The sequence below is a fragment of the Anas acuta genome, chromosome 2, assembly GCF_963932015.1.
Source record: "Anas acuta chromosome 2, bAnaAcu1.1, whole genome shotgun sequence".
NCBI lineage: Eukaryota > Metazoa > Chordata > Aves > Anseriformes > Anatidae > Anas > Anas acuta.
Window position 1 is genome coordinate 125,669,467 of NC_088980.1, and position 22,143 is coordinate 125,691,609.

The window sequence follows — 22,143 nt, forward strand, 5'->3', positions numbered from 1 at the left end:
GAGATGGGGAGTGGAGAGAGTCAGTACAATCAATTAAGTTATATTTGTTGTGTCTAATTCTTATTGTTTCTTGCTTAACACAAAACCAAATACCTGCCTGTTGCATGTGTGGTTTCTTTTTCATAACAAATGCAGTTTCTGATCTATGAGTCATCTGCAGGCATACATATCAATCAAGAAGGTAGCTCATGAAAAATTAATTGATCAAAAATAATTTAAATTCTGTAAGTTATTATTCCCTGTCTTCATAACTTTCTGTAATTTATTGTATTCAGAAAACAAATGTAACCATTCCCTACCAGTTAGATTGTGATTGTACTTTCTTGAATGAGGTATTTTTATCTTTCTGACTAGCAATATTAAATTTTTGTGTAGCAAAACTGACTGTGTTTAGTCCACAAAACTGGTAGAGCAGATAAATGCAAAATATGTTGCTCTCTGTTTTTATTCGTTTCTCTATTGTACTGAGAGAAATGTGTGTGTGTGCTTGAAATCAAAAGTGCTTGAAATTTGTTTGTTTTAGTGTTTTAAATATAAGCACCAAAATCTGCAACCTAGGCTGCTTTCCAATGTCCCAGGTTAAAATCAGGCTCAAAATCTATCTTCAGTTATGACAGGTAGATTCTGTTTTCTTACAGAAACATCTCAATCTAAATTTGACAGCACTGGCTGTTATTTGCCTCATGTTCAGTATCCTTCTGGATGCATGGCTGTGCACTGCACCGGCAAAACATTCAGTGTTTGGACTTGGTGCTCCTGTACATATCAGGTGGTGCAGCTACTCTGATAGAGATTGCAGGGAAGAGAAGGTCAGAGAGGTAGAAGGGGGTCATGGAACTCATCAGTACTAATTTTATGGATTTTTAAGATAGTTTTCACTAAGAAGTATAACTGTAATAGATACAGCTTTGAAGGGAGTAGCTGGCAGTGCAGAACATCAGTGGTTCTGGTTGATAACGTGTTAGATGGTTGCATTGAGCTCCATCCTTACTGCTGACATTTGGAAATATGTCATTGATTAAACTTATCCATAATGTCTGAGTGTACTTAAGGTGTAACAAATTTTGCAAGAAATTCATTCTGAAAATGTGTGAGAACTCTTGACTAACCCATCAATAGGAGTGCACTTTTTTTTTTTTTTTTTTTTTTTTTTTTTATCGTTCGAATATAGCTTTTCCCTTCTTTATTATGTACAGAAAATCTTGTGGCCATTTGAAATTATGCCTTAGCAAATGTTATTTCTGTTGAGTCAACTCAACTTGCCTTTTACACTCTTCTGGTAATCATAAGTTTAGTTTTTCTCACTTCCCTATTTCACACAGTTTTCTCTTTCAGTTTTCACTCGTGGCTTGAGCTACATTGTCTGGGGAAGACATAACAACGAAGGCAGAAATTTTATTCACAAAATTTATTATGATGATAACTGATAGTGCTGCAATAGGATTAATTAAGATTGCAGAGAACTTGACAAAATAACTGAGTATTCCCTGAAGACATGTGACTGAGGATGACTATGCTGATTTTTTGTTCCTCTTTCCCCCAAACAAAGCGTTCTGTCTGGTACCGATCAAAATAAGTAACCATGTTTGGGCTTGTTTTTTTCATTTTGTTCACCCGTGGAGTCAGTGGGTTTTTTTGTACATCGTCAGACCTAGAAATGTCATATACTTTTTGTGGTAAGTAAAAAAATATTTTATTCTTTTCTTACTGGCTTGTACACAATAAATGTGGCAGTCTAAGGAAAAGTTTCTTTGATGAATATAGGAAAATATAAATAAGAATTTCAGCTGATGTATATTTCTGTTATTAATCACCCGATTATGGGAATTATGCTGCATAGGTGTAAATATTACCACAATGATGGCTACAGCAGCTAAGAGAGAAGTTGTTTACCGCTAAGTAAAGCAGACATATTTTGATTCAGGAAAAACTGAAAGATAAAAGATTTCAACTTGTTTTACAAGTGATGTATTGTATAAAATATCCACATTTATTAAACCAATAAATTACATTCATAAGCTTTAACTTTATTGAAAAAAAAAAAAAGCGGAAGACTGCTCTGGGCTGGGGGATCAGAGAAGCTCTGGGTCAACAAAGCTTCTCTCTTCCTCACTTACCATCTCTGAGATACAGGCCACTGGATCTGTGTAGTTTACTGCTTTTTTTCATAATTCTGCAACAACTAGGCACCTCACAGCTCTGAGTGCTAGGCAGGCTCAGTGTTCCCATGTGAACTCAATGGCAAAAAGGTGAGATTTTTAGGAGATATTTCACAAGGAAAGGATATTTCACAAGGCCTTTTGAAAATCTATGTGCATTACTAATGTGTATTACCCATAAAATAGCTATATAAACCAAGGCTCAAGAGGGAATGTTTATTTTGGGTACTTTGCTTGATGCTAACACACATTTAAAAAATGTAACAAGTGTAAAAGTGGCTATACCTAAGCTTGCAAATTGAGCCTTTGGGACCAGGGTGTGTTTTGTTTGACCTTTTTTCTATCATAATTTCCTGTATGTAGCTATGATAAGAACACGAGTGCCAATTACCAGCAGCCAGACAGTTTCCCTTGGCACATCCCTTGCTTTAATCCCCAAAATAGAAGACAGAACTCGCTGTAATCATGATGAAATAAATCACTGTTGCTACCTGAGGCCTTCAGCTAGCCTCGGGCAACATATAAGCTTATAGTTTCAATGGTTAGTATAAGTCAGCATATGTTCATCAGAGGTCCATGTTGGCATAATGCTAATAAAAAGTGTGTAACTTCAAAGTAGAAGTAAGCATAGTTTTGCCTCTGAGTGTTTGAGTACAAATATAAATGACCCTGAAACTGTTTCTTCTTACTGAATCTCAAAGTAATGTGATACTACTTTTGTCTTCTAAGCATGTAAATAATCAGAAATATCACTTTAAGTTATATTTAATGTGTACTATGGATCATTAGATAACATAACTTTATAGTATATACCTTATATTAAATATATTTTTAATATATTTTTGTGTTTGTATATATATGTGTGTATACATATGTAAGTTTTTATCATTTCACTGGAGAAGACTGTTCACACTAATAACATGAAATAATTTTATCCTGTAGATTCTGCAGCTCATGATTTCATGTTTAATGTGACACCTTGCACCATGCTGAACACATCCATCTGGCATGCTGCTCTTACCTGGGTTCCAAGTGAGTCACTCGTGCCTAGAGAGTTATATTCTCCAAATGGAAAAAAAAAAAAAAAAAAAAAAGAGAGAGAGAGAGAGGGTGAGAGAGAGAGTGCAGGCAGAAGGATTATACCTTATACTAAATGTCAAATTATTTAGGAGATATGTTTCTGTGATTAGCAATGCAATAGACGAAATACAGCGATGGACAGAAATTATGATTTCTAGACCATTTGTGGGAATAAGTGTGCCTGAGTTTGACTTGTTTGAGCAGTTGCCAGAGCTCAGCACACTGACTGGTACTGTACATGCAAATTTGAGACAGTTCAGGTACTTATGGAGAAAACAGACAATATTTTGCAGCACATAAGCCCTTCTGGTCTGAAAAAGACACAAGCCATTTTAAGGAGAGATAATATCCTGGCAGGAATTCTACTAAGAACATGCATACTCCAGAAGCTGGAAATGTGGTAATGGACTGTGTGTGCAGACCCAGCTTTAAACTACTCTTTAAACACAGCTTTAAGCCAGTAAATTGTGTTAGTCAAGACAGAGCTGTATCATAAATTTCGCATAATCTGTAAAAGCTCTGGAGGTGTGCTAAGATTGCTTCCATAGAAAGATATCTTTACAAGGGCTACAAGCAACCAGCACAGATTGTTTGTAATACTTGCTCACAGCTACGTATGTGGGACCTCCAGAGTTCTCTTCTGGGGATTTATTTGGACGAGCTGTGGAGCTGAGTGAACTCTATTGTCTTTGCTGAATGAATTAGAACAGATTGTGAAATTTGTCACTCAAATATTTCTTAAAACTGATGCTTTTTGATAAGAAAACAACTTTTTTTTTTTTCTGGAAATTACAGTTTTCAAGGTATGCATTTTTGTTAATTTTGGGGAACTCTAAAAAATCCATATTACAGAGAAAAATAGTGTTTATTTAAATAGTGTTTGTCTGCGCATGTGCTTTTCCTACCTGCCAGTTACATTTTTCTTACTTGCAATGTCTCTACTAGAAAGTGACATCGCCTTTTTGAAGGTAGTCTTCACTGTCTGGTATGATGGTGCCAAAGCGTTACACTGGAAAGAAATTATTTGCAGTGGGGCCGACGATGAGTACTATGTGTGTGAAATGCTGAAAGGAGGTCAGTATGAAAAATACACCTTTTCCTTGCCTTGCAGGTTGCCCTCTCAACAGGGGCATAACCTGTTCCTTACTACTTATCAGATTTTTTAAAAGACTAATCGATCAACCCATGCAGATAGATAAAGTGGAGTTTCCAACTTCTGTTCTTTAGTGTTTTCATGTGGTGGTTTCCATCTCTTTAAATTGGGATTGATAATATCCTTTATCACATTATGACACTTTTATTGTTAAACAACTTTAAAATTACATAGGAAGACCACATATGACTGGACTACACACAAAACTAGGATCTAGGGACACTACTACCTTACAGACAACAGCTTATTCAGGTAAATGTATGGATGGTGTTTTAGAGATACTCTCTCCATCTACGTGTAATTTTTTTTTTTTTTATTATTATTAGAGAAGAGTCTATCCTGTTTCAGGTGCTAACTAACATTAACATGCCAAAGGCTCTGATGCAGAGAATTCAGGATATCATTTTAAAAGCCAAAAAGACCAGGACAGTGCTCAGAATATGCCTTCCACATTTTCCTTTCTTTGTAAGTGAATATCAGATCTCTTCAGTTATCATTTGTCTGAACTACTATTACAAGTTAAATTATTGGATTTATCACAGTAGGATGGAATGGTAGAAGATGTTGCAGTGGCTTTCTGATTATTTTCTGTTTTCTAACATGTGGTTTAGACAAATAGGCAGAGTTGTAGAAGAATAAAGAGGTGAAGGCTTTATGCCTGGAAGAGTAAATGGCATTGGTAGTGCTGCTGAGAGATACGCTATGTTGAAGTTATTCAGAAAGTTTCATTGATGGCTCGATGATTAAATAACCATTTATATTGTAATTCTCTCTGTTTTACAGAAACAATTACAACAAAATTTGACATTAAAGGAAAAAGAACAATGTTTCCAAAGGTACTTTTCCACATTGTATATAAATAGTGATAAAATAACATACTTCATAGAATCATGGAATCATAGAATCACAGAATTGTAGAATCACAGAATCATGGAATCACAGAATGGTTTGGGTTGGAAGGGACTCTTAAGGCTAATCTTGTTCCAACTCCCTGCCATGGGCAGGGACACCTCCCACCAGACCAGGTTGCTCAAAGCCCCATCCAACCTGGCCTTGAGCACCTCCAGGGATGGGGCATCCACAGCTTCTCTGGGCAACCTGTGCCAGTGCCTCACCACCCTCACAGTAAAGAATTTCTTCCTAACATCTAATCTAAATCTCCCCTTGTTTAATTTAAAGCCATTATCCCTTGTCACCACACCCCCTGAAAAAGAGTCCTTTCTTTAGCTTTCATGAAGGCCCCCTTTAGGCGCTGGAAGGCTGCTGTAAGGTCAGAGCCTTCTCTGACCTAGAGCCTTCTCAAAGCCTAGAGCCTTCTCTTCTCCAGGCTGAACAGCCCCAGCTCTCTCAGCCTGTCTTCATAGGAGAGGTGTTGCAGCCTCTGATCATCCTCGTGGCCCTCCTCTGGACTCACTTTAACAAGTCTTATGTCTTACATTAATATATTTGGTGGAAAGATAAGTTCACCCAAACTGTAGCAACTGTCAGAATTTTTTTTTATGCTTGAAAGGATGAGTCCAGATTAATAGTACCTCTGAAATGTTAAATGTTTTCAGGTTATTATTCCCCTATCATTCCTCCTTTATTTTGTAAAAGAAAAGATCAAAGATATAAGTTAATGTAACTTTTATTGTTCCATTCCATTTGGTAAATTATTTCTGTTTCCCTTTTGAATAAATCTGTCCATATTCTTTCTGCCCATTATGATTTCTCTTAGTTTCTTTTCACATGCTGATCTCTTCCTCCCTGAAACCCTTCTCAAAGATTAGAAGAGGGATAACAATATTCAAAAGTAAAAGCAATGTTCCAGTGTTAAACCAGGAACTCTGCTCAAGTCCTGGAGTTCTGCTCTGTGAGGGAAGGTGAGCTGGGACCGCTGGGCCACCAGTGCTGGCACTAGCAGGGCACTGTCACTCAGTGCCCAGTCAAGGCAAGCAATGCAGGGCTGGTGACTGTGACCAGAGCGAGCTGAAAGCCCTGGCACTATGGTTTAGGCTAAATCCAAAAGGTCACTAGGCAGCTTGAGACCTCAGGTAGCCCCTTGGCCAAGAATGGGCAGCATTATGCACTAATTTCCTTGTTTTCTCGTTGGAATTTAGGGAGATTATAGTGTTATTATAGAAGCGTTCTCTGATGATTCTGAGAAGAATATGGTCATGTGCGTGAATTACACCATGATAGTGAAGAAAGATCACGTCTGAACGTGACAGACATTTCAAATGAATCTGGAACACAGAGGCTGCTTCTGCAAGCAACTGGAATCCAATCTAGGAAATATGAAACACTCTAATTTTCCTGAAGCAGAAAACATCGTGTTCTGTGTGGAAAGCTACAAGATGGAGAGTCTTAGCAATTCATAGCATGGCTGCAATTGGATCCTCAGCCAGTGCACACAAAATCTCTTGGAATCAAGCATCCTGATGATCCCACAGGATAACTCCCTGTGGATATCAGAGAGCCGCATTTCAGTGTGGTGCCTTGGGTTATAAAAAAGCCAAGTACTTCAGGTTACACTAAACAAACAAAAAGAATTTTTGAAGCCTTGAACTGCAAGAACTAGAGGTTTGCCAATACTCAACTTGAAATATAACAGCATTTGAATCTGGAAACACTGTCGTTTTTTTTTGTCTTTTTTCTTTTTTTCTTTTTTATTTCTTTTAACAATAAAATTTGTTAGTACAATCGGCTTGTGAAAACCCTTTTATTCTTGGTCCTCTTCTGATGATTTTTAGATGTTTCCTAATGTTCCACTCCATCTTCATGGAGCTGAAGAAGAGGAGCAATGATCTGTTACATGGCTGACGTTAATAAAATCCAAAGTGAAGTATGTTTCCAGTTGCACTCATCCAGTACAGCTGAGTTCAGCCAACCAGAGCTATAACCACAAACACACAGGTTCATAGCCTGTTTTTATGTTTTGTTGAATAAGGAGCTAAAAATCTGCTGGGCAGAGAACCCGCAGGCTGTCTCCTTCAGAAGCAGGAGGGTGGTTCTTGCTTGAACTTTTTCTCAGTTACCAAAAGCAAGTTGAAAGGTCTTACTGTGGCTTCTGCCTCTTGGGTAGCTCAGTGCTCAGTGCCCACCTTCCCTCCCTGCTGCACCTCTGTGCTTAAGACCTTCCACAAAGCTTTGATGGAGGACAAGTTTTGGCCCTTAGGAAGAGAACCAGAACTCCTTCAGGTCTCATGGCCCTTTGGTGTCATGCACGGAGAAGGACAGCAGACTGGCGCAGTGTGCAAGGGCTTCCTGCTTTCAGACGGGTACTGTACGTACAACATCAGGATGCTGTGTCCTCACACTCAACTTTAGGCTTGGTGAATTAAGGCACTTTTTCCCGCTACAGGTCCCCGTGTTGATGCTGTGCGTTGTGCTGGCCGCTAGGTCGTGCTGTGTCTGGCAGATTGTTTCAAAATGTCCGAAAACGTGAAAACGGGAACCATCCACCCCTCCTCTCCCAGGCTGCTAAATAGCAAACGTGAAAATTAGCAGAAGCAAAGCTTTTCATCCCACTTTAGAATATTTCAAGTTGGGCACCGCATAAAAAATAATAATAATAATAAAAAAAAAAAGTATATGAAAACACATGCACACAAATATATTTAGTCCATTTAAAATAGTTTTTAAAAAGCTAGTTTGGCAATCCAAGGTAAAGTCACCAGGAATCAATAAAAATATGAGATAGGACTTCATTATGGCTGGAGACAAGAAGTAACAATGACATCCAAGTGGCAGTGAAAAACATCTGTGATACATTCATGTATCACAGACCATGACAGGAGCAGCCCATCACTGTGTTACTGCTTATGTTTGAATGAAATTACCAGCGTTGTAACCCATTTCCTCTTAAGCTAAAATAGCAGCCAGACAGGCTGATAACCAAGTTCTACTTTTCTTCTATTTTGCTTGTTGGTATTACCTGCTTAGGGAAAGGTTTTACTTACTATGATGATCTCTCGTACTTATTTCACAAAATTTTCCAACCAGATGAAACCTCAAAAGAGTTTTTAGTGACAGTGTTCTGAGATTGTTTTTGTCCTGAATTATTTTGGAGGTTAGATGAAATGTTTTATTTATTAAGTACCAGGTGCCACAGGTAGGAGAAACTAACAGCTATTGGAAATCAAATATATTCATGTGCCCCATGTTTTTTTCATAAACACGAGTTTTAATGCCTTATAAATATTACAGACATTTACAGTATATGCTGAGGTAGAATTAGAATTTCTGTATCTAAATAGGGATGTTTACAGATAAACATATTCATTCAGCAGCTTACATTGCAGACTTTTATAGTGTAGCTCTAGCTGAAAGGTTATGGTTACACATGCCAGCAGCTAGGATTGCGAGGCAGAGGGCAGGAGCCACAACTTTATAAAGCCAAGACCTTTCAAAGGCCTCCAGCCTCTCTCCTGCACATGATCGAAGGTTTCCACTCACTGCAGTATTGTTGGCTGTCGTTCCGTGCTCCCTTGTGTGCAAGAAGAGACAGAATTTCTGTAAGGTGCGAGATCATGCAGGCAGCTTGCCCTGACATTGCCCAGGTACCACAGTGTGCATGGAGCAGCGGAAGGCAGAGCTTTGCTCTCTGTATCTTGCTCTCCAGGAGTTGCTGGTACAGTACTTTTCTTTCTTCCCTTGTTGCCTGTAGTTGACAAAAGTTGTCATTTAACTTGCTTCCTTTCCAAATTTCTTTCTGAGCCCACACCCAGGACTCTCCAACAAAGAGGAGTCTATTTAGGACGAGGGGAATTGCTTGAACTCAGTAAAGACTGGTCTGAAATTTTCTTCCACTTACTGGGTCAACAAACATTGATCCATTTTTTCACTTCTTCATCTCCTGGCTCTTCGTTCAGAATCTGAATGGTGTGAATGCTGTGAAGTAAGCCATTCACTAAGTAATTTTGGCTTAAAACATTCAATGAGAAACACAGGTTCTGATATATCTGTATTTTGCCAAGAGTTCCAGTGAGCTGTGCAAACCCCCATCCCCCAGCTATAAACCTAAACAAATTGAGGAAGGCCTGGTGTGCAGCTATAGCATGAAACTAATATCTAAAACCTTCACAAATCTCTCTTTGTCTCATTACTGTTGTTTTTAAGCGGCTGTCAGGATTTGCTGCAGATGGGAAAATAGCTTTTCTTCACCCCCTCACCCTCTGTCGCCAAATATGTAATTATCAGAAGAAGCAGTTCCTGTAAAATGTGTTTTTCAATAAGAGCACACACTTTCTGAGCTGTGTTATTATGGTTTCATTTGATAAAAACAGTAAAGCACACATAATTTTACACAAGAGAAGTCCTCCTGACCAGAGTAACGCACACATTTGCTGGCTCAAATAGTAACATCATTTGGGATGGAAGTAGAAAGAAAATTCCAGATAACTGAGATTTTACGAAAGCATATCGTGTTTCTAGGGGTGTTTGGAAAGACAAAAGCAGTCACTCAGTCACCAGTTGGCTTGGCTGGTAAAAAGCACACATAGTTCTCCTGAGGGAATAAACTATATAGTGCCTGCAGCAAGAAGGAGTTGGACTGGATGATGCAGGAGATAGGTCCTGATCTGCACTACAGGCATCAAAGGAGAAACAGCAGCATTAATCCCTTTTGCACATTTTTTTTTTCCTCTGTGGAAAATGCTAGTAATTGCCTTTGAAGCGTCAGTGTAGTGCACGGTGCTGAGTAACCTCAGCTGCTGCATTCTGCCCGCATGAGCCTGCCAGCACAGTGAGTTCAGGGGCAGCAGATGGGGATATGACATTTACAATGGGAAGAGATGGGAAAGGAGGGCTGGCATGCCTGGAGAGATCAGGGGAGAGAGGACAGGAGAAAGGAACTGTGGAAACTCTCTTTGCTTGCATTAGAAATGAGTGGACTTTAGCAATCCCAGAAAATAGTCACTGTGCACGTGCACTGAGTTTTATGGATCCTAGACACGGGCCTTGCTGCATGCTTCCTGTAGATAAGTATGTCCATGACATCTTTTTCTTGACATACATTTCATACTGGCAAAGAGAGGCCTTATATGTATATTAAAAATATATATGTATATAATAGATATGCATATACATATATGTATGTACACATACACATATGTACTTGGCCCAACAGTTTCCCAAAGCTTCTGCCTGCAAAAGAACCTTTTTCTGTCTTGTGATATAGACTAAATACCTGTCAAAGGTGTTTTTAAAATTAAATTTCTTTCTGCCATAACTAACAAATCAAAACTTTTAATAGCAAATCTGTTTCTTTGCTCACAGGATGGAACAGTCATTCTTTCTGAGTATTAAGGTCCCTGTATGCCCCTGTTTTCCTGTTCTGAACAAAAACTTAATGTACAACAGAATAGATTTTTCTAAACTGTAACTTCTGTTAGTCAGGCACACCCACTATGTTTTGAGTTCTCCATGACGTTTGACATCTCTCCAGAAGAAATACCTCCATCCTAATTTTGAATTTGGATTAATTCTCTTACACATTCTGTTCAAGCAGAATCAATTTAGACATTTCACTGTATTATCTATTTTTTCTTAAAATTTTAATATAGTTATGTAGTTTACATTTTCATTAATTGAAATTAAAAAACAAAACAAAACACTCAACTTCAATAAGTTAAGTATAGAAAACATGGCAAAATGTCAGTGTTAGTCCTCTGAAAATAATAGAATTGAAAAACCTGCCCTTCACTTACAAAATACATTAAAAATACAAATAATCAAACAAAACATAATACATACAGTGAGCTGCTGTTCATTTTGACCCTAAATTAACCCTGTTTTAGAATGGCTTGATTTTGATTTTTTTGGTAGCTATCTTTTATGATCACATGTGGTACTGAAATCTGTCCTATGTGTAGGGACATTTCACATAGTGCAATTTGATTTATATGTTTAAAGCTTTAAAAATAGATCAAAAAGCATCATTAATGAAATTTTCACGTACAACTGTAAGAAAAACAGACCGTCAGCAGCAGTATGCCTTACTGATTCTCCAAGGTGCATATCAGGCTCTGACTGTTAGATATACAGTTTCTCTAATCTGTAAAAGTTTTGAAGATTTTAATATTCTAATTATGGAAGAAAGGATTTCCTAAAAAAAAATAAAAAGAAAAAATCAAAAGAAATTGTTTATCTGCAGTGAATCAAACTATTAAAATAAAGAAAAAAGATTCACAAATGGCTAATAAGGAAAAAATGGTTGGGGGAAATAAATAGTTTTGATAATTTCAGAATGTTGTCTATTTATTTTGACCAAATAAGTTATAAAACTATTGGGCTGCAACTCACTTAAATATAGAGGGGTCAACTTGTAATAGTTGTACTCATGCTAACATCTACTTGACAATCTGTGTTGTCCGATAGGATGCAGATGCATAGCCCAGTTTATATGCTTATATGACTTTATATGCTGCCTTCTGGAATTGGTATGTAAAGGGCAATCTGAAGACTTAAAAAAATATAACAGGAAGCAAGGTGACTGGGGGAGCAGACCAAACCATATTTTTTGACATTTAGCGTTTTTGGGTCTATAACAAGCAATTGCTGTAAGTATATAAAATATGACTGACCTATACAACTCCTTCTTTTGCACCAGCATTTAATTGGCTTGTTGCCTCTCTGCATAGAGAGGGGAAACCACAGACCTCACAGGGTTTGCTCTGGGCTTAAGCTGAAAGATGGTGCAAGTCTTTTAGAAGTGATATTCAAAAGCCTGTGAATGAGTCACCCGAGCATGAAGATGATTAACAATTCACTGCCATGACTGGCACTAGGATTTTAGTGAAATTCTGGACCTGACTTGCCAACTTCTGATAAGCCATACTAGAGGTGTTGAGCATCTCCAAATCTTATTGGAGGTACTCAGCAGCATACATTTTCATATGTACCAGTCTTAGCACAGTCCTGCAAGTATAAATGAAAAGTCTGTGATAAAATAAACAATATTTCCTTCCAGGCTGGTATTGGTTCTGCTACAATGTTGACTCGATTCCGGTGCATGGGAAAGGGAAGCAACACAGAGAATGCCTTCTTCTGGCCTCTGTGGAGGGACACTGATCAGCAAAGCTCACCATCACAGTCACTGTTGTGAAGGGTGCAGAAACACAGCTGCTTCATGCTTCACTGCTTCTCCACCAACAGTCACAGACAATCTTTGTAGAATTCTACTCTTTCACAAAAAATCACAGTGTTCTGGTGGAAAAAATGTGGAATAAAATGATGATCGTTTTTTCAGTTTTGAAAGTATGGAAGAATATACGGAAAAAGCATAGGTGGGGTAAACAGTTACATAAAATAGATAATCAAATGCAGAAAGATGTTTAAAATATTTATAGATCACAGTATCAGTGAGTCAGGCAGTAATATTAGATTCATTTGTAAGAGAAGATTTTCTCCAAACATTCTGTCAATACAACAAGAATGACTAAGATGTCATAATTCTGTGAGAAGAGCTAAAATTCACCATAAGGTCAAGGTATTCAGCAACTACAATTATAATTATTTGTTTGATCACTTGTTTGTTTTTAGTATTTGTATTGCATTGATGCCTTCTGTAAGTAGCTTGTAATCAGGATTGTTGCTTCCCTGCTGGTTACTGTATAAATATTTATGAAATTAGTGAAATAATATTTTAAGGCTTCTTTGAAATGATTCATGGCCAGATCCAAAGCACATACTACGCATAAAGCCCCAAGAAAGTGACCCAAAAATCCTTTGATTTTGTAATGGGCAATGAGATTATTTGACATCTCTGAAGAGCATCCCAGAATTTAACCAAGTGACTAATTTAACCTAGAATTTAACCAAGAAACTAATATATGAAAAAAAAAATGCTTTTTAAGGCACATTGCTCACTGTAATCAGGAGGAAACCTTTTTGACTACTGTCTCTTATGGGCATTTCATCGTTTACTAGTTTCACAGAGGTTATTCGCAGGAACTTCTGTAACTGGTGCACAAGAGGAAAGCCAGTATCACTCCCCAGTGTACCTGACTGTCTACTTTCAGCTAAAACCCAGCACCATCTACTCTGCAGGGTGGTGAGCTTTCACCAAGGTATAGGTTTGAAGTAGTCTGATCTTATAAATTAGCCTGAATTGCCTAAAATCACAGTAATAATGGATAAGTATAATTAGGTATAATTTTCCTATATATTGCAAGAGTGACCTTAGAGGAAGTAAATGATTGGCACTGACAAGATGAAATTGTCTTGTCTCCTAGTCTGTTTGATTTTTACTCAAAGATAATTAGAGTCAGGCTCACTAATTACATAACAAGGTATTACATAACAAGGTATTATTTACATTTTGGCCAGTTACAAACTATGAAATATGAATGCATCTGGTCCCAAAGTTCAAGATACTGGAAACAATAAAAATGAAGGTATTTTATACCAGGGTAAGTGTCTTGTCACGTGCGTAATAACATAGAGAGAACATAACAATTACATGGCCACCTGACCAATCTACACATGCCATGTTTTTCTACCAAGAAGAAATAAATATCAAAAGGTTAAAACAACAACAAAAACACCAATCTGATGGTTATCTTGCATTTCCAAATTTTTCAAGTTCTTGATCTTGAATTCCATGCACGAGGTTGTGGGTATTCCCATTTCCTCCCTCCCCTCACACCATTTTAAATTTGTGAAGCAATTTGTGCACTTGTAGTTGAAGCGAAGGCCTCTTCAAGGGGTGAGGCTTTTGCCCCATTCCTCGGAGGGTGTCAGTTACAGCAGAACAGCAGGGATTTTCACACAAACCAGCAACTGCTACTTTATATGCTTGGTAATAAAACTTATCATATTCTACAGGGTACATTTTTTGAGTTATCAAGACAGCATTATTCCCTTCAGGAGATCTTGTTGCTCATGAAAGCAAACTGCACAATGTTGACTGAATACTTTATATACTTTATTCATTTCTGTTGTAAAAAATGAAGCAATATTTGACTGTTTAAACTGGTAAGATAAATACTAAATTGTTCAAGAAAGAAATGGAATTTGCTTTGTTTAGGCTTTTAAATTCTTAATAACTCTTCCAAAGTTGGTACAAAGCCCGGAATAAAAGAGGGAGGTTGGCTGTAAGTTAGTGCCTCACTTTGTAAAATCAACAACTGCTCTATGAATTGGAGTGTTAGGAGAGCTTATTCTCGCTGAAGATTGACAGGTTATTATCTTGCTGAATAAAAAATGAGCAATCAAATGTGAAAGGAAGCTCTGTACTTTGAATCAAATTCTACGCATCCTCAAGCATGACACAAACTTGCTTAAGTCAATGAAGCCATTTTTTAGACAGACTTTTACGTCTTGGCCCTTGATAAGTGCCTACACATAATATGCACTTGTCACTAAGCTCCTAAATGGCTCAGAAAACTAGTAACATGGCAGAAAGCTGTTCACCTGTAGACTGTCAGTCTGAATCTGTCAAACAACCAAAAGTCCCTGCTGCAAGAAATTTTATGCAAAAAATCGAAACAGTACTGAGAATATTAAGACTGCATAGTTATACACTCAAATCAGGAAGTGTTGTCACTCATTTTTAATGTGCTCCTTTCTGCTACAGCCTTGCTATTCAGTATTTAATAACCTAATCACATATCACATTTTAGGGAGTGCAGTGCAGGCATTTTCCCAAAATCTGCAGATATATTTGCTTTGATGAAGAGAAGTCTTTATGCAGTTTCTGAACACCTTGTAAGCTTATTACAGTCTAAGAGAAGGCACTTAAAAATAAGCACATATTTGAATAGTACAGCACATCACAAGCCCTGCCTCATGATCAAAGTTTAGCTGTACTGGAAATGTCTTCACTGACAATCAATTCAGTTAAAATACCAAAGCTGAAAGGAGGAATACCTGTTTAAACTGTGTGGAAATCTGTCCCTTATATAGTCAGCAATATTAGAATTCAGTAGGTATAGATTAAACAGTTTTTGCCTCATGGGATTTCATTGACAATCACCAAATTAAATACCCAGGTGCTAGCATCCAGACCTAGATGTTCCTTTTGCATTTTCAAAGGCAAATACAACTTATTGCAGCTTTACGGATAAAGAAGAATCTCCCCTAAAGTTATATTGCCTTATTTTTTTTCCCTGTTACAGGTTTCCTTTTTTCCTGAAAATTTCTCTGTATTAGCAAATATCCTCACCTCCCCTTAGCACATTAACTATGGTATAAAAATCTCCTACAATATGGTGAGGATTTTTGCTTGTCAGATAACTCAGGGTCACTCAACTCCATGAACAGGTTAAAGTTTTGAAGAAGGCTTTAACATTGCCCACTGGCTGAATCGTCACCTTTATAGGCTCACTATCAAAAGCAACCTAAATGGCAATTCACATAGTGATCATGTGTATTTCTCCTGAAACAGACCTGGAATTATAATTTGTTGGGAGTCTGATTCCTGGTCAACACTTAAAAGGATTTGCTATCAGGTCAAGCTTTTCAAGAGTTGTTGAGTTGAAGGCAAAGCTCAGATTTAGTCATACAGCACTGAAATGAAAAGAACTATTATATATATATTTTTTTTTTCTTAAAATGAGGTGTTAATTATCCTACTAATTAGATCCAAACTAATTAACTTGGAGAGTGATTGAGATCATACAAGAAAAGTTGTAAGGAAAAGCAGTAACAGTGATGCTAAGCCACGGAGGAAACAGGCAGCAGAGCATAGTCAAGAATCCCTTACCAAGGGTACATGGTTTGTGCTCTGTTTGTGACTAAAACTGCTCATGATTGCTCAAGCACCTTCAGAGCTTGATGATGAGGCCTGTGGGGATCTGACTGACTTGGCTGCAATGATGTAAGTGTCATGTCACCAAGGTCAGGAGGCCTCCTGTGCTGCATGCCTACCAACACCTGAGCTGTTTCTGTGAGCACCAATCTGGGGCTGGTATCACTCTTCTCTCGTTTTTCTTCTACTCCCATTTTGTTCTGAAGAAGGAAGAGGAGGCTATCTTGTCCATCAGCATCTAAATGGAGAGTCATCTGGATGTAGAGACAGCTGGATCACCTCTGCCCATAGTTCAGCATCAGCCTGAAAGTAAGGCTGTGAAATAAAGGACTTGAACAGCTTCTGTTGCCTTGGAGCTATTGTTTCACTCTCTAGCAAGGCTGCTTTGAATATTAAAGAAACTAATAGCAATTCAAATTAAAAACAGTGATTAACAGTATGTACCAGCCTAGTGTGCTTACACTGTAAGAAAGCAAAAGACAATAGAAAATTGTCCAAAGCCTGCATTGCAAAGGTGAAAAAACTAAGTGGTACAGTAGCTGCTGTAATAATGGTATTTCATACTGCAAAGTGACCCCTGTGTTGGTATTTCACATAAAGCCAAATTCTGGAGAAAACAGAAAGTATGTTTTATTTAATCTTTAATTTTAATTTAACTAGAAGCACATTTTCTTTGATTTTTTTTTTGTGGGGTTTTGTTGTTGTTTTGGTTTAATTTGTTTGTTTGTTTGTTTCCCTGGGACACTACTGTGAATATATCCTGCAATGTCATGTCCATTAATATTATTTTCAGATGCAGTTTTGCCATTCTCTTTTACAGGCTTAGGATTAATTTTAATTGGTTTTGCTTCTGCTATTGTCTTCAGTTTCCAGCCCCATGCCAGCCATACGCCCTTACACATTCTTTCAGTTTTTCTTTTCAAGACAAGCCCTAGCTATTCTATGTCTTCTTTAAATCTTGTTTTATTTACAATCTCTACAATAAATTTGTTCTGCATGCAGCTTTTGAATATAATATGTATGGTTAAAAATTATTGTTCTTTTAATCAGCATATGCTACAGATATTTATTCATAAAGACAAACAGAAATAAATGTAATAGTTTGTTAAAGAAATTATGTGTTTGTACAATATATATTTGTATACATAAAAGCTTTAGCAGCAGACATAGCAAAGGAGTGGGAGCTGCTTTTTAACACTAGCTGATGTAGTTAAAGCTCCTGTACTGCCTGATGTAGTCACAGGTTCCCCTCACTCTTCCTATTTGGATGAGGCTGCAACTACCCTTACTGCATGAATATCTTGAGTTTGTTAGGATGGAAGCCATATTAGGATAAAAGAATATCAATAGACCTCTGTATTTCCCGTCTGTACAGACATGGATCTCATCCATAAAGTAAAGAAATTACCTAAACATTTTCTAAATTTCAATTTAAAACAAAAAAACAAACAAACAAAAAACAGACAAAACCCCAAACCCTCTGACCCGGGGAAAACCAGCAAGAAGTTATTTCTCTGTGTAGGCTGTACCTTGTGTTAAGAGGTGTTAAGCAGCCACAGCTTAGAGTATTACAACATCAAGGGTGCTGAAGAATCCTGTGATAAAATGAAGCCAGCTCATTTGAACACATGTGTTAGGGATTTTCAGAAATGGCTCCTGTGTTTGGTTTTACTCATCACAGTCTGTTCAAAACTGGAACAAACACAACTTTTTCTATTCTCTTACATCTGTTGGGTAAATTCCATGTGCTGAAAGCTGATACAGACCTATTAACTTTATTTAGAGATGGAAAGTCTTTGTCCTTCTTCTGGTAAGCCAATGTGACACTGCAGTTTAGATAGAATTTTTTTGTCTCTATAAAAATATTAACAATTAATCTGAACTAATGCTGCTGCAGATATTATTCTAATAGAAGTCCTGCACCTATAAGACTTTTCATAACTTTGAAATCCTACACTCACCTACTTGCTCATAGGCTATGTTTTTGATAATGAGCAGATATGGGCCTGAAGGGATACTCCTTTTAGAACTGCAGAGTATCTGTCCCATGAAATGAGAAGGAAACATCACTATATGTTTCACTGAAGTGCTAAGAATAGCTAAATGTCTATCTGTAGAAAGATTTGTAAAACTCTTACAGCGATTTTTCTAAGGTAATGTCTTCAGTCTTGGGATGATCACTTTCTTGATGCTGCTGCTGTCAGTTGTGATGGGGAGTGGTCCTTCAGATATGCTGGTAAAGACATCCTGTGCTACTGCTGGGTTGCAGGGAGTTGGTTGCCAACCTGCTTTTGCTTATAACATGCTGGATCTGAGCCATCCAAAAATGAGAAAATATTGTTAGGCTTCTGGCCATGCTGTCCAGAAAGAGGTTTCACTAAAAACCTTGCTACTTAGGATGGCCAGGCACAGAGAGTTACAGAGTGTGGAGATCCTGATTTTCTTCCCTTAACACGGGCACCAATGATCTCAAGCAATTTGGCAGACCACAAAGCTGGGAACATGCTCTGACCACACTGGACTAGGCACAGAACCAAAGCTCTGTCCCTGACTGGTTGGGTGAAAACACAAGTAATTAACCCCCCTCATACCAACAGACAAACAAGTAACCCAATGGGACTGGATAAATATTTAAAGGCAGAAACTTCAGTGCCTTGTAGTTTTGTTGGACTTGTATGTGTTCCTTCTCTAAAGGATTTTCTGGGCAGCTTTCTTGTAACTGAGGTTTTATATCTCCATGGGTTGGTGTTAAAATTGAATGCAATATGTTATTCTGACCTGTTTGCTAAGAAATTACAGGCCTGTGGGCTGCATGTGGCTTTGAGTTTGGAGGCTGTTCAGCAAATAGGGAATCCTTACTCTCTGAAATGTAAAGCAACCTTTTCACTGGGTTCATAAAATACTGTACAGCAGTGTTAGTGACAAACACTTAAGTGTTTAAAGATGAAGGTGTTGATGTTGGCAAAGTGAAATGAAGAGAGAAGGTAGTTCATTAGACTTTCCAAGTTAGCACTTCATTTACTGAGCTTTGCCTTATTTGTTTAATAGCCAGCAGTGATGAGACTTTTCATTTCATACCTTACTAAAGTGTATTACTTTTTTTTTTTTTTTTTTTTTTTTCTGGCTACTCTGTGGAATGTGAATTTAACTCTATCCTGAAGAAAGAGGTTCCACACAAAATTCTGCCACAATAATATTCTTAGGTTTCTACATACACAAGAAAAGGAAAGTCTTTTGACTTGAATGGAATATTGGCCAATTTATGAAGGCCTAAGGAAAAATAATTCAGCATAATCTACAGCCTTGGGGTTGGCTTGAGTCTGAATTTCCTTGCCTAGCCCTTACCTGCTACAACAGCTTTGCAGTTCACTCTGGAGACCCTAAGCTACTTCTGTAGGAAAGGTCATTGGTATTCCCAGTGACGACATTGATATTTCAGGTTGGAAATTTGGAGAAAATTCTTCTCAGAAAGAGCAGTCAGGCATTGGAATGGGTTGCCCAGGGAGGTGATGTCCCTGGAGGTGTTCAAGGAACACACTGTCCCTGGAGGTGTTCAAGGAAAGGTTGTACATGGTACTTAGGTTTAGCGGGTGATATTGGTGGTAGGGGGGTGGTTGGACCAGATGATCTTGGAGGTTTTTTCCATCCTTAATGATTCTCTAATACTGGTTGAAAATGGACTTACAACTTGGACTGTAACCTTAGGCTCAATATGTGACACAGGGTATTCTCAAAATGAAGAACTTGAAACTTTAATCACCAAACATGAAAAGGCTATTATTTGCCAAAAACAGGTGGCCATTGCTATCAAACACGATGCTGGCTGGATTGTCAGAATTGCAACAGAAATAGAACAAACTGCTGGACATCATTGGTATGACGTTTTTATGAGATACGTACCATCTGCAAATGGCACATTGCATCTTGTGTTACATCGCATGATCATTGTATTATTGTGTTGTATTTTATTAGTTTTGCTATTAATATGTTTTTATATCCACGTTTATCACTTATCTCATTGTGTTGAAAGCATGTACTACCAACTGTTACCTGAAAATCAACTGTCAAGCTAGACATGAGTGCTCAGATCTTTCTTATGTCTTCATCGAGGCAAGAAGAACAACTGTACCTACGCTGTCTGAGATGTTGGGTTTGCTAGATATTTGGTCCACAGCAAGGCGTGTGTGTGAGTGCGCCAGCTCCTGGTCATGCCAAAACCTGGTGTACACTGGGAGCACTGCCATTAGGTCACAGCAAGAGCAATGCGTAGGCAGGACACAGGGCAGGAAGAGCTAAGGGCCACTCTGTTGCCATTGTCACCTGAGCCTCCTGTCCCTTGCAGCTCTTCTCTACTGAAGCTTTGCATAGAAGATGTCTGGCAGTCTTCAAAACCCACTAACCTATGGAAATGTGTAGATCAGCTATCCAAGCTGGGGTATAACCATACCAACTTACCCCCAAAAAAGCCTCTGGAGTGGATCCATCGTCTGAGGCTCTTATGCTTCCAGTGTGACGCAAGGGATGCCTGCACTGTGAGGGAGGAATTTGTGAATTAGTGAAGGGATGAATTAGAGAACTCACATTAAACTCATCTGTACAAAAGGGAGTGAGCCCACATTTGATTTTCTTTATAACCTAATGACCTCGTGAAATAAAGTTTAGTTTGCTGAGTATATTGTCCCATAAATTGGAGAGATCCAAATGGACGGTGACATTTTGACATGTGACAGAGGTAATAAAGCAGCAGAGAAAGGGAAAGCTGGCATATTCATTCCTTAAATTAATGAGTATCTCTGATTGCAAAGGCCCACTATTCAGTGTAGATATGAGATTGATATACAATACATGGCTTAAGACAGCTGTAAATGATTGTGGATATAGAGTAACAATTTTGTTTATTTATTTATTTTTCTTAAATAGAGGGAACAATGCTCTGGCTTTTCAGGACAATAATCTTTGCCAGACACCAGATCACCAAAGCCTTTCAGATAAGAGGTAGTGGTTGTTTATTTATGTATGTATGTATGTATTTATTTATTTATTTATTTTTGTCTGTTACTGTTTCTGTCAGTGTTAGAAGAAATAGCTCAAGACATGCCTTGATCTCAAAAGACCAGAGGTAAATTAAGGTTACTTGCACTTGTGCTAGTGGGGTGTATTTTAGGTACAATTATTTAATTCAGGTGCTTAAATGTTCATTTCTTTCTTTGTTTTAGCTTAAGAAAGTTACCCCTAAAAGATTAGATCCTCACACATACCTTAGCTTTCTCTGAAGTTCTCTACTGCTGTAAGATTTTTCAGTTGGTTCCTCCTTTTCTTTCCTAGCTTTGTCCTTATCTAGGGAATTTTCCTCTCCCGAAGGAGACTACAAAGCTTACTGCATACCACGCATATCTTACATGCTGTCCTGGGAGTCAGCTGCAGAGTCACCCTTTCTGTCTGTTGTCCAGTCAATGAAAATAGATTCTCAGTCCCACAATTACGAATCATAACACAGTTCCTGGCTGTGTCAGCTTACTTTGCTTGCTTCACAATAACAAAAATGAAAATGGCAGGGGCAAGGTTTTCAAAGAGAAAGGCTGTGCCACTAGCTAGTTAGTGAGTCAGATAAGCTCGTTACAAATTTACTTGGCAGATTTCAGTGAAAATTTTGCTTTCCCTTCTAAAAAGATGATCAACTCTATAACCCCTTGGTGTTTGGCAGGAAAGCTGGCTGGCTGGAGGCACTCTGGAAAAGCTTCATCCCGGCTCTCTAACAGAATGTATTTTTTCATTAGTAGGTGTCGCTTCTCCAGCACTGTCTGTCAGTGGCTTTGATTGCTGGGGATTTCTAGAAACAAAAGCGACAAATGCTTCATTTCCCCTGATGCTGCTGAGAAAAGTGGCAATTACCAAAATGCTATGTTTAAGGCTCTTGGCTTCTGTGTGAGAGGTCAATTGTCTCTCTCTGAGATTGAGACCAGTTCACTTTGATAGATCTGGATGTACAGGCACTTCAGTTTCAACTGTTGCTGCTATGT

General features: G+C 38.0%; 1 protein-coding gene and 2 long non-coding RNA genes across 3 annotated transcripts in view; 2 read left to right on the forward strand and 1 right to left on the reverse strand.

Annotated features, from left to right (window-relative positions):
• Positions 1 to 1,311: 1,311 nt before the first annotated feature.
• On the forward strand, positions 1,312 to 7,077 carry LY96 (lymphocyte antigen 96). Its single transcript, XM_068672116.1, has 5 exons — positions 1,312 to 1,676; positions 3,102 to 3,191; positions 4,185 to 4,313; positions 5,176 to 5,228; positions 6,492 to 7,077. Exons 1-5 carry the CDS (start codon positions 1,583 to 1,585, stop codon positions 6,591 to 6,593), a joined length of 468 nt encoding a protein of 155 aa, XP_068528217.1. The 5' UTR covers positions 1,312 to 1,582; the 3' UTR covers positions 6,594 to 7,077.
• LOC137851200 (uncharacterized) lies at positions 7,010 to 21,800 on the reverse strand. Its single transcript, XR_011093052.1, has 3 exons — positions 21,382 to 21,800; positions 20,579 to 20,653; positions 7,010 to 9,264 (listed from the first exon to the last, which is right to left on the reverse strand). It is a non-coding gene; the product is annotated as an uncharacterized lncRNA (long non-coding RNA).
• LOC137851199 (uncharacterized) overlaps positions 8,874 to 22,143 on the forward strand; it is a 31,402-nt gene continuing 18,132 nt past the window's right edge. Inside the window, exon 1 of the long non-coding RNA XR_011093051.1 lies at positions 8,874 to 9,004. This is a non-coding gene — a long non-coding RNA (uncharacterized lncRNA). The remainder of the gene's footprint in view (positions 9,005 to 22,143) is intronic.

Bases quoted from the DNA above. Each gene is read 5' to 3' on its own strand.
- LY96 (XM_068672116.1), top strand. From the start codon at position 1,583: ATGTTTGGGCTTGTTTTTTTCATTTTGTTCACCCGTGGAGTCAGTGGG. The intron at 1,677-3,101 runs GTAAGTAAAAAA...TTTATCCTGTAG, and splicing joins AATGTCATATACTTTTTGTG to ATTCTGCAGCTCATGATTTC. The intron at 5,229-6,491 runs GTACTTTTCCAC...GTTGGAATTTAG, and splicing joins AAAGAACAATGTTTCCAAAG to GGAGATTATAGTGTTATTAT.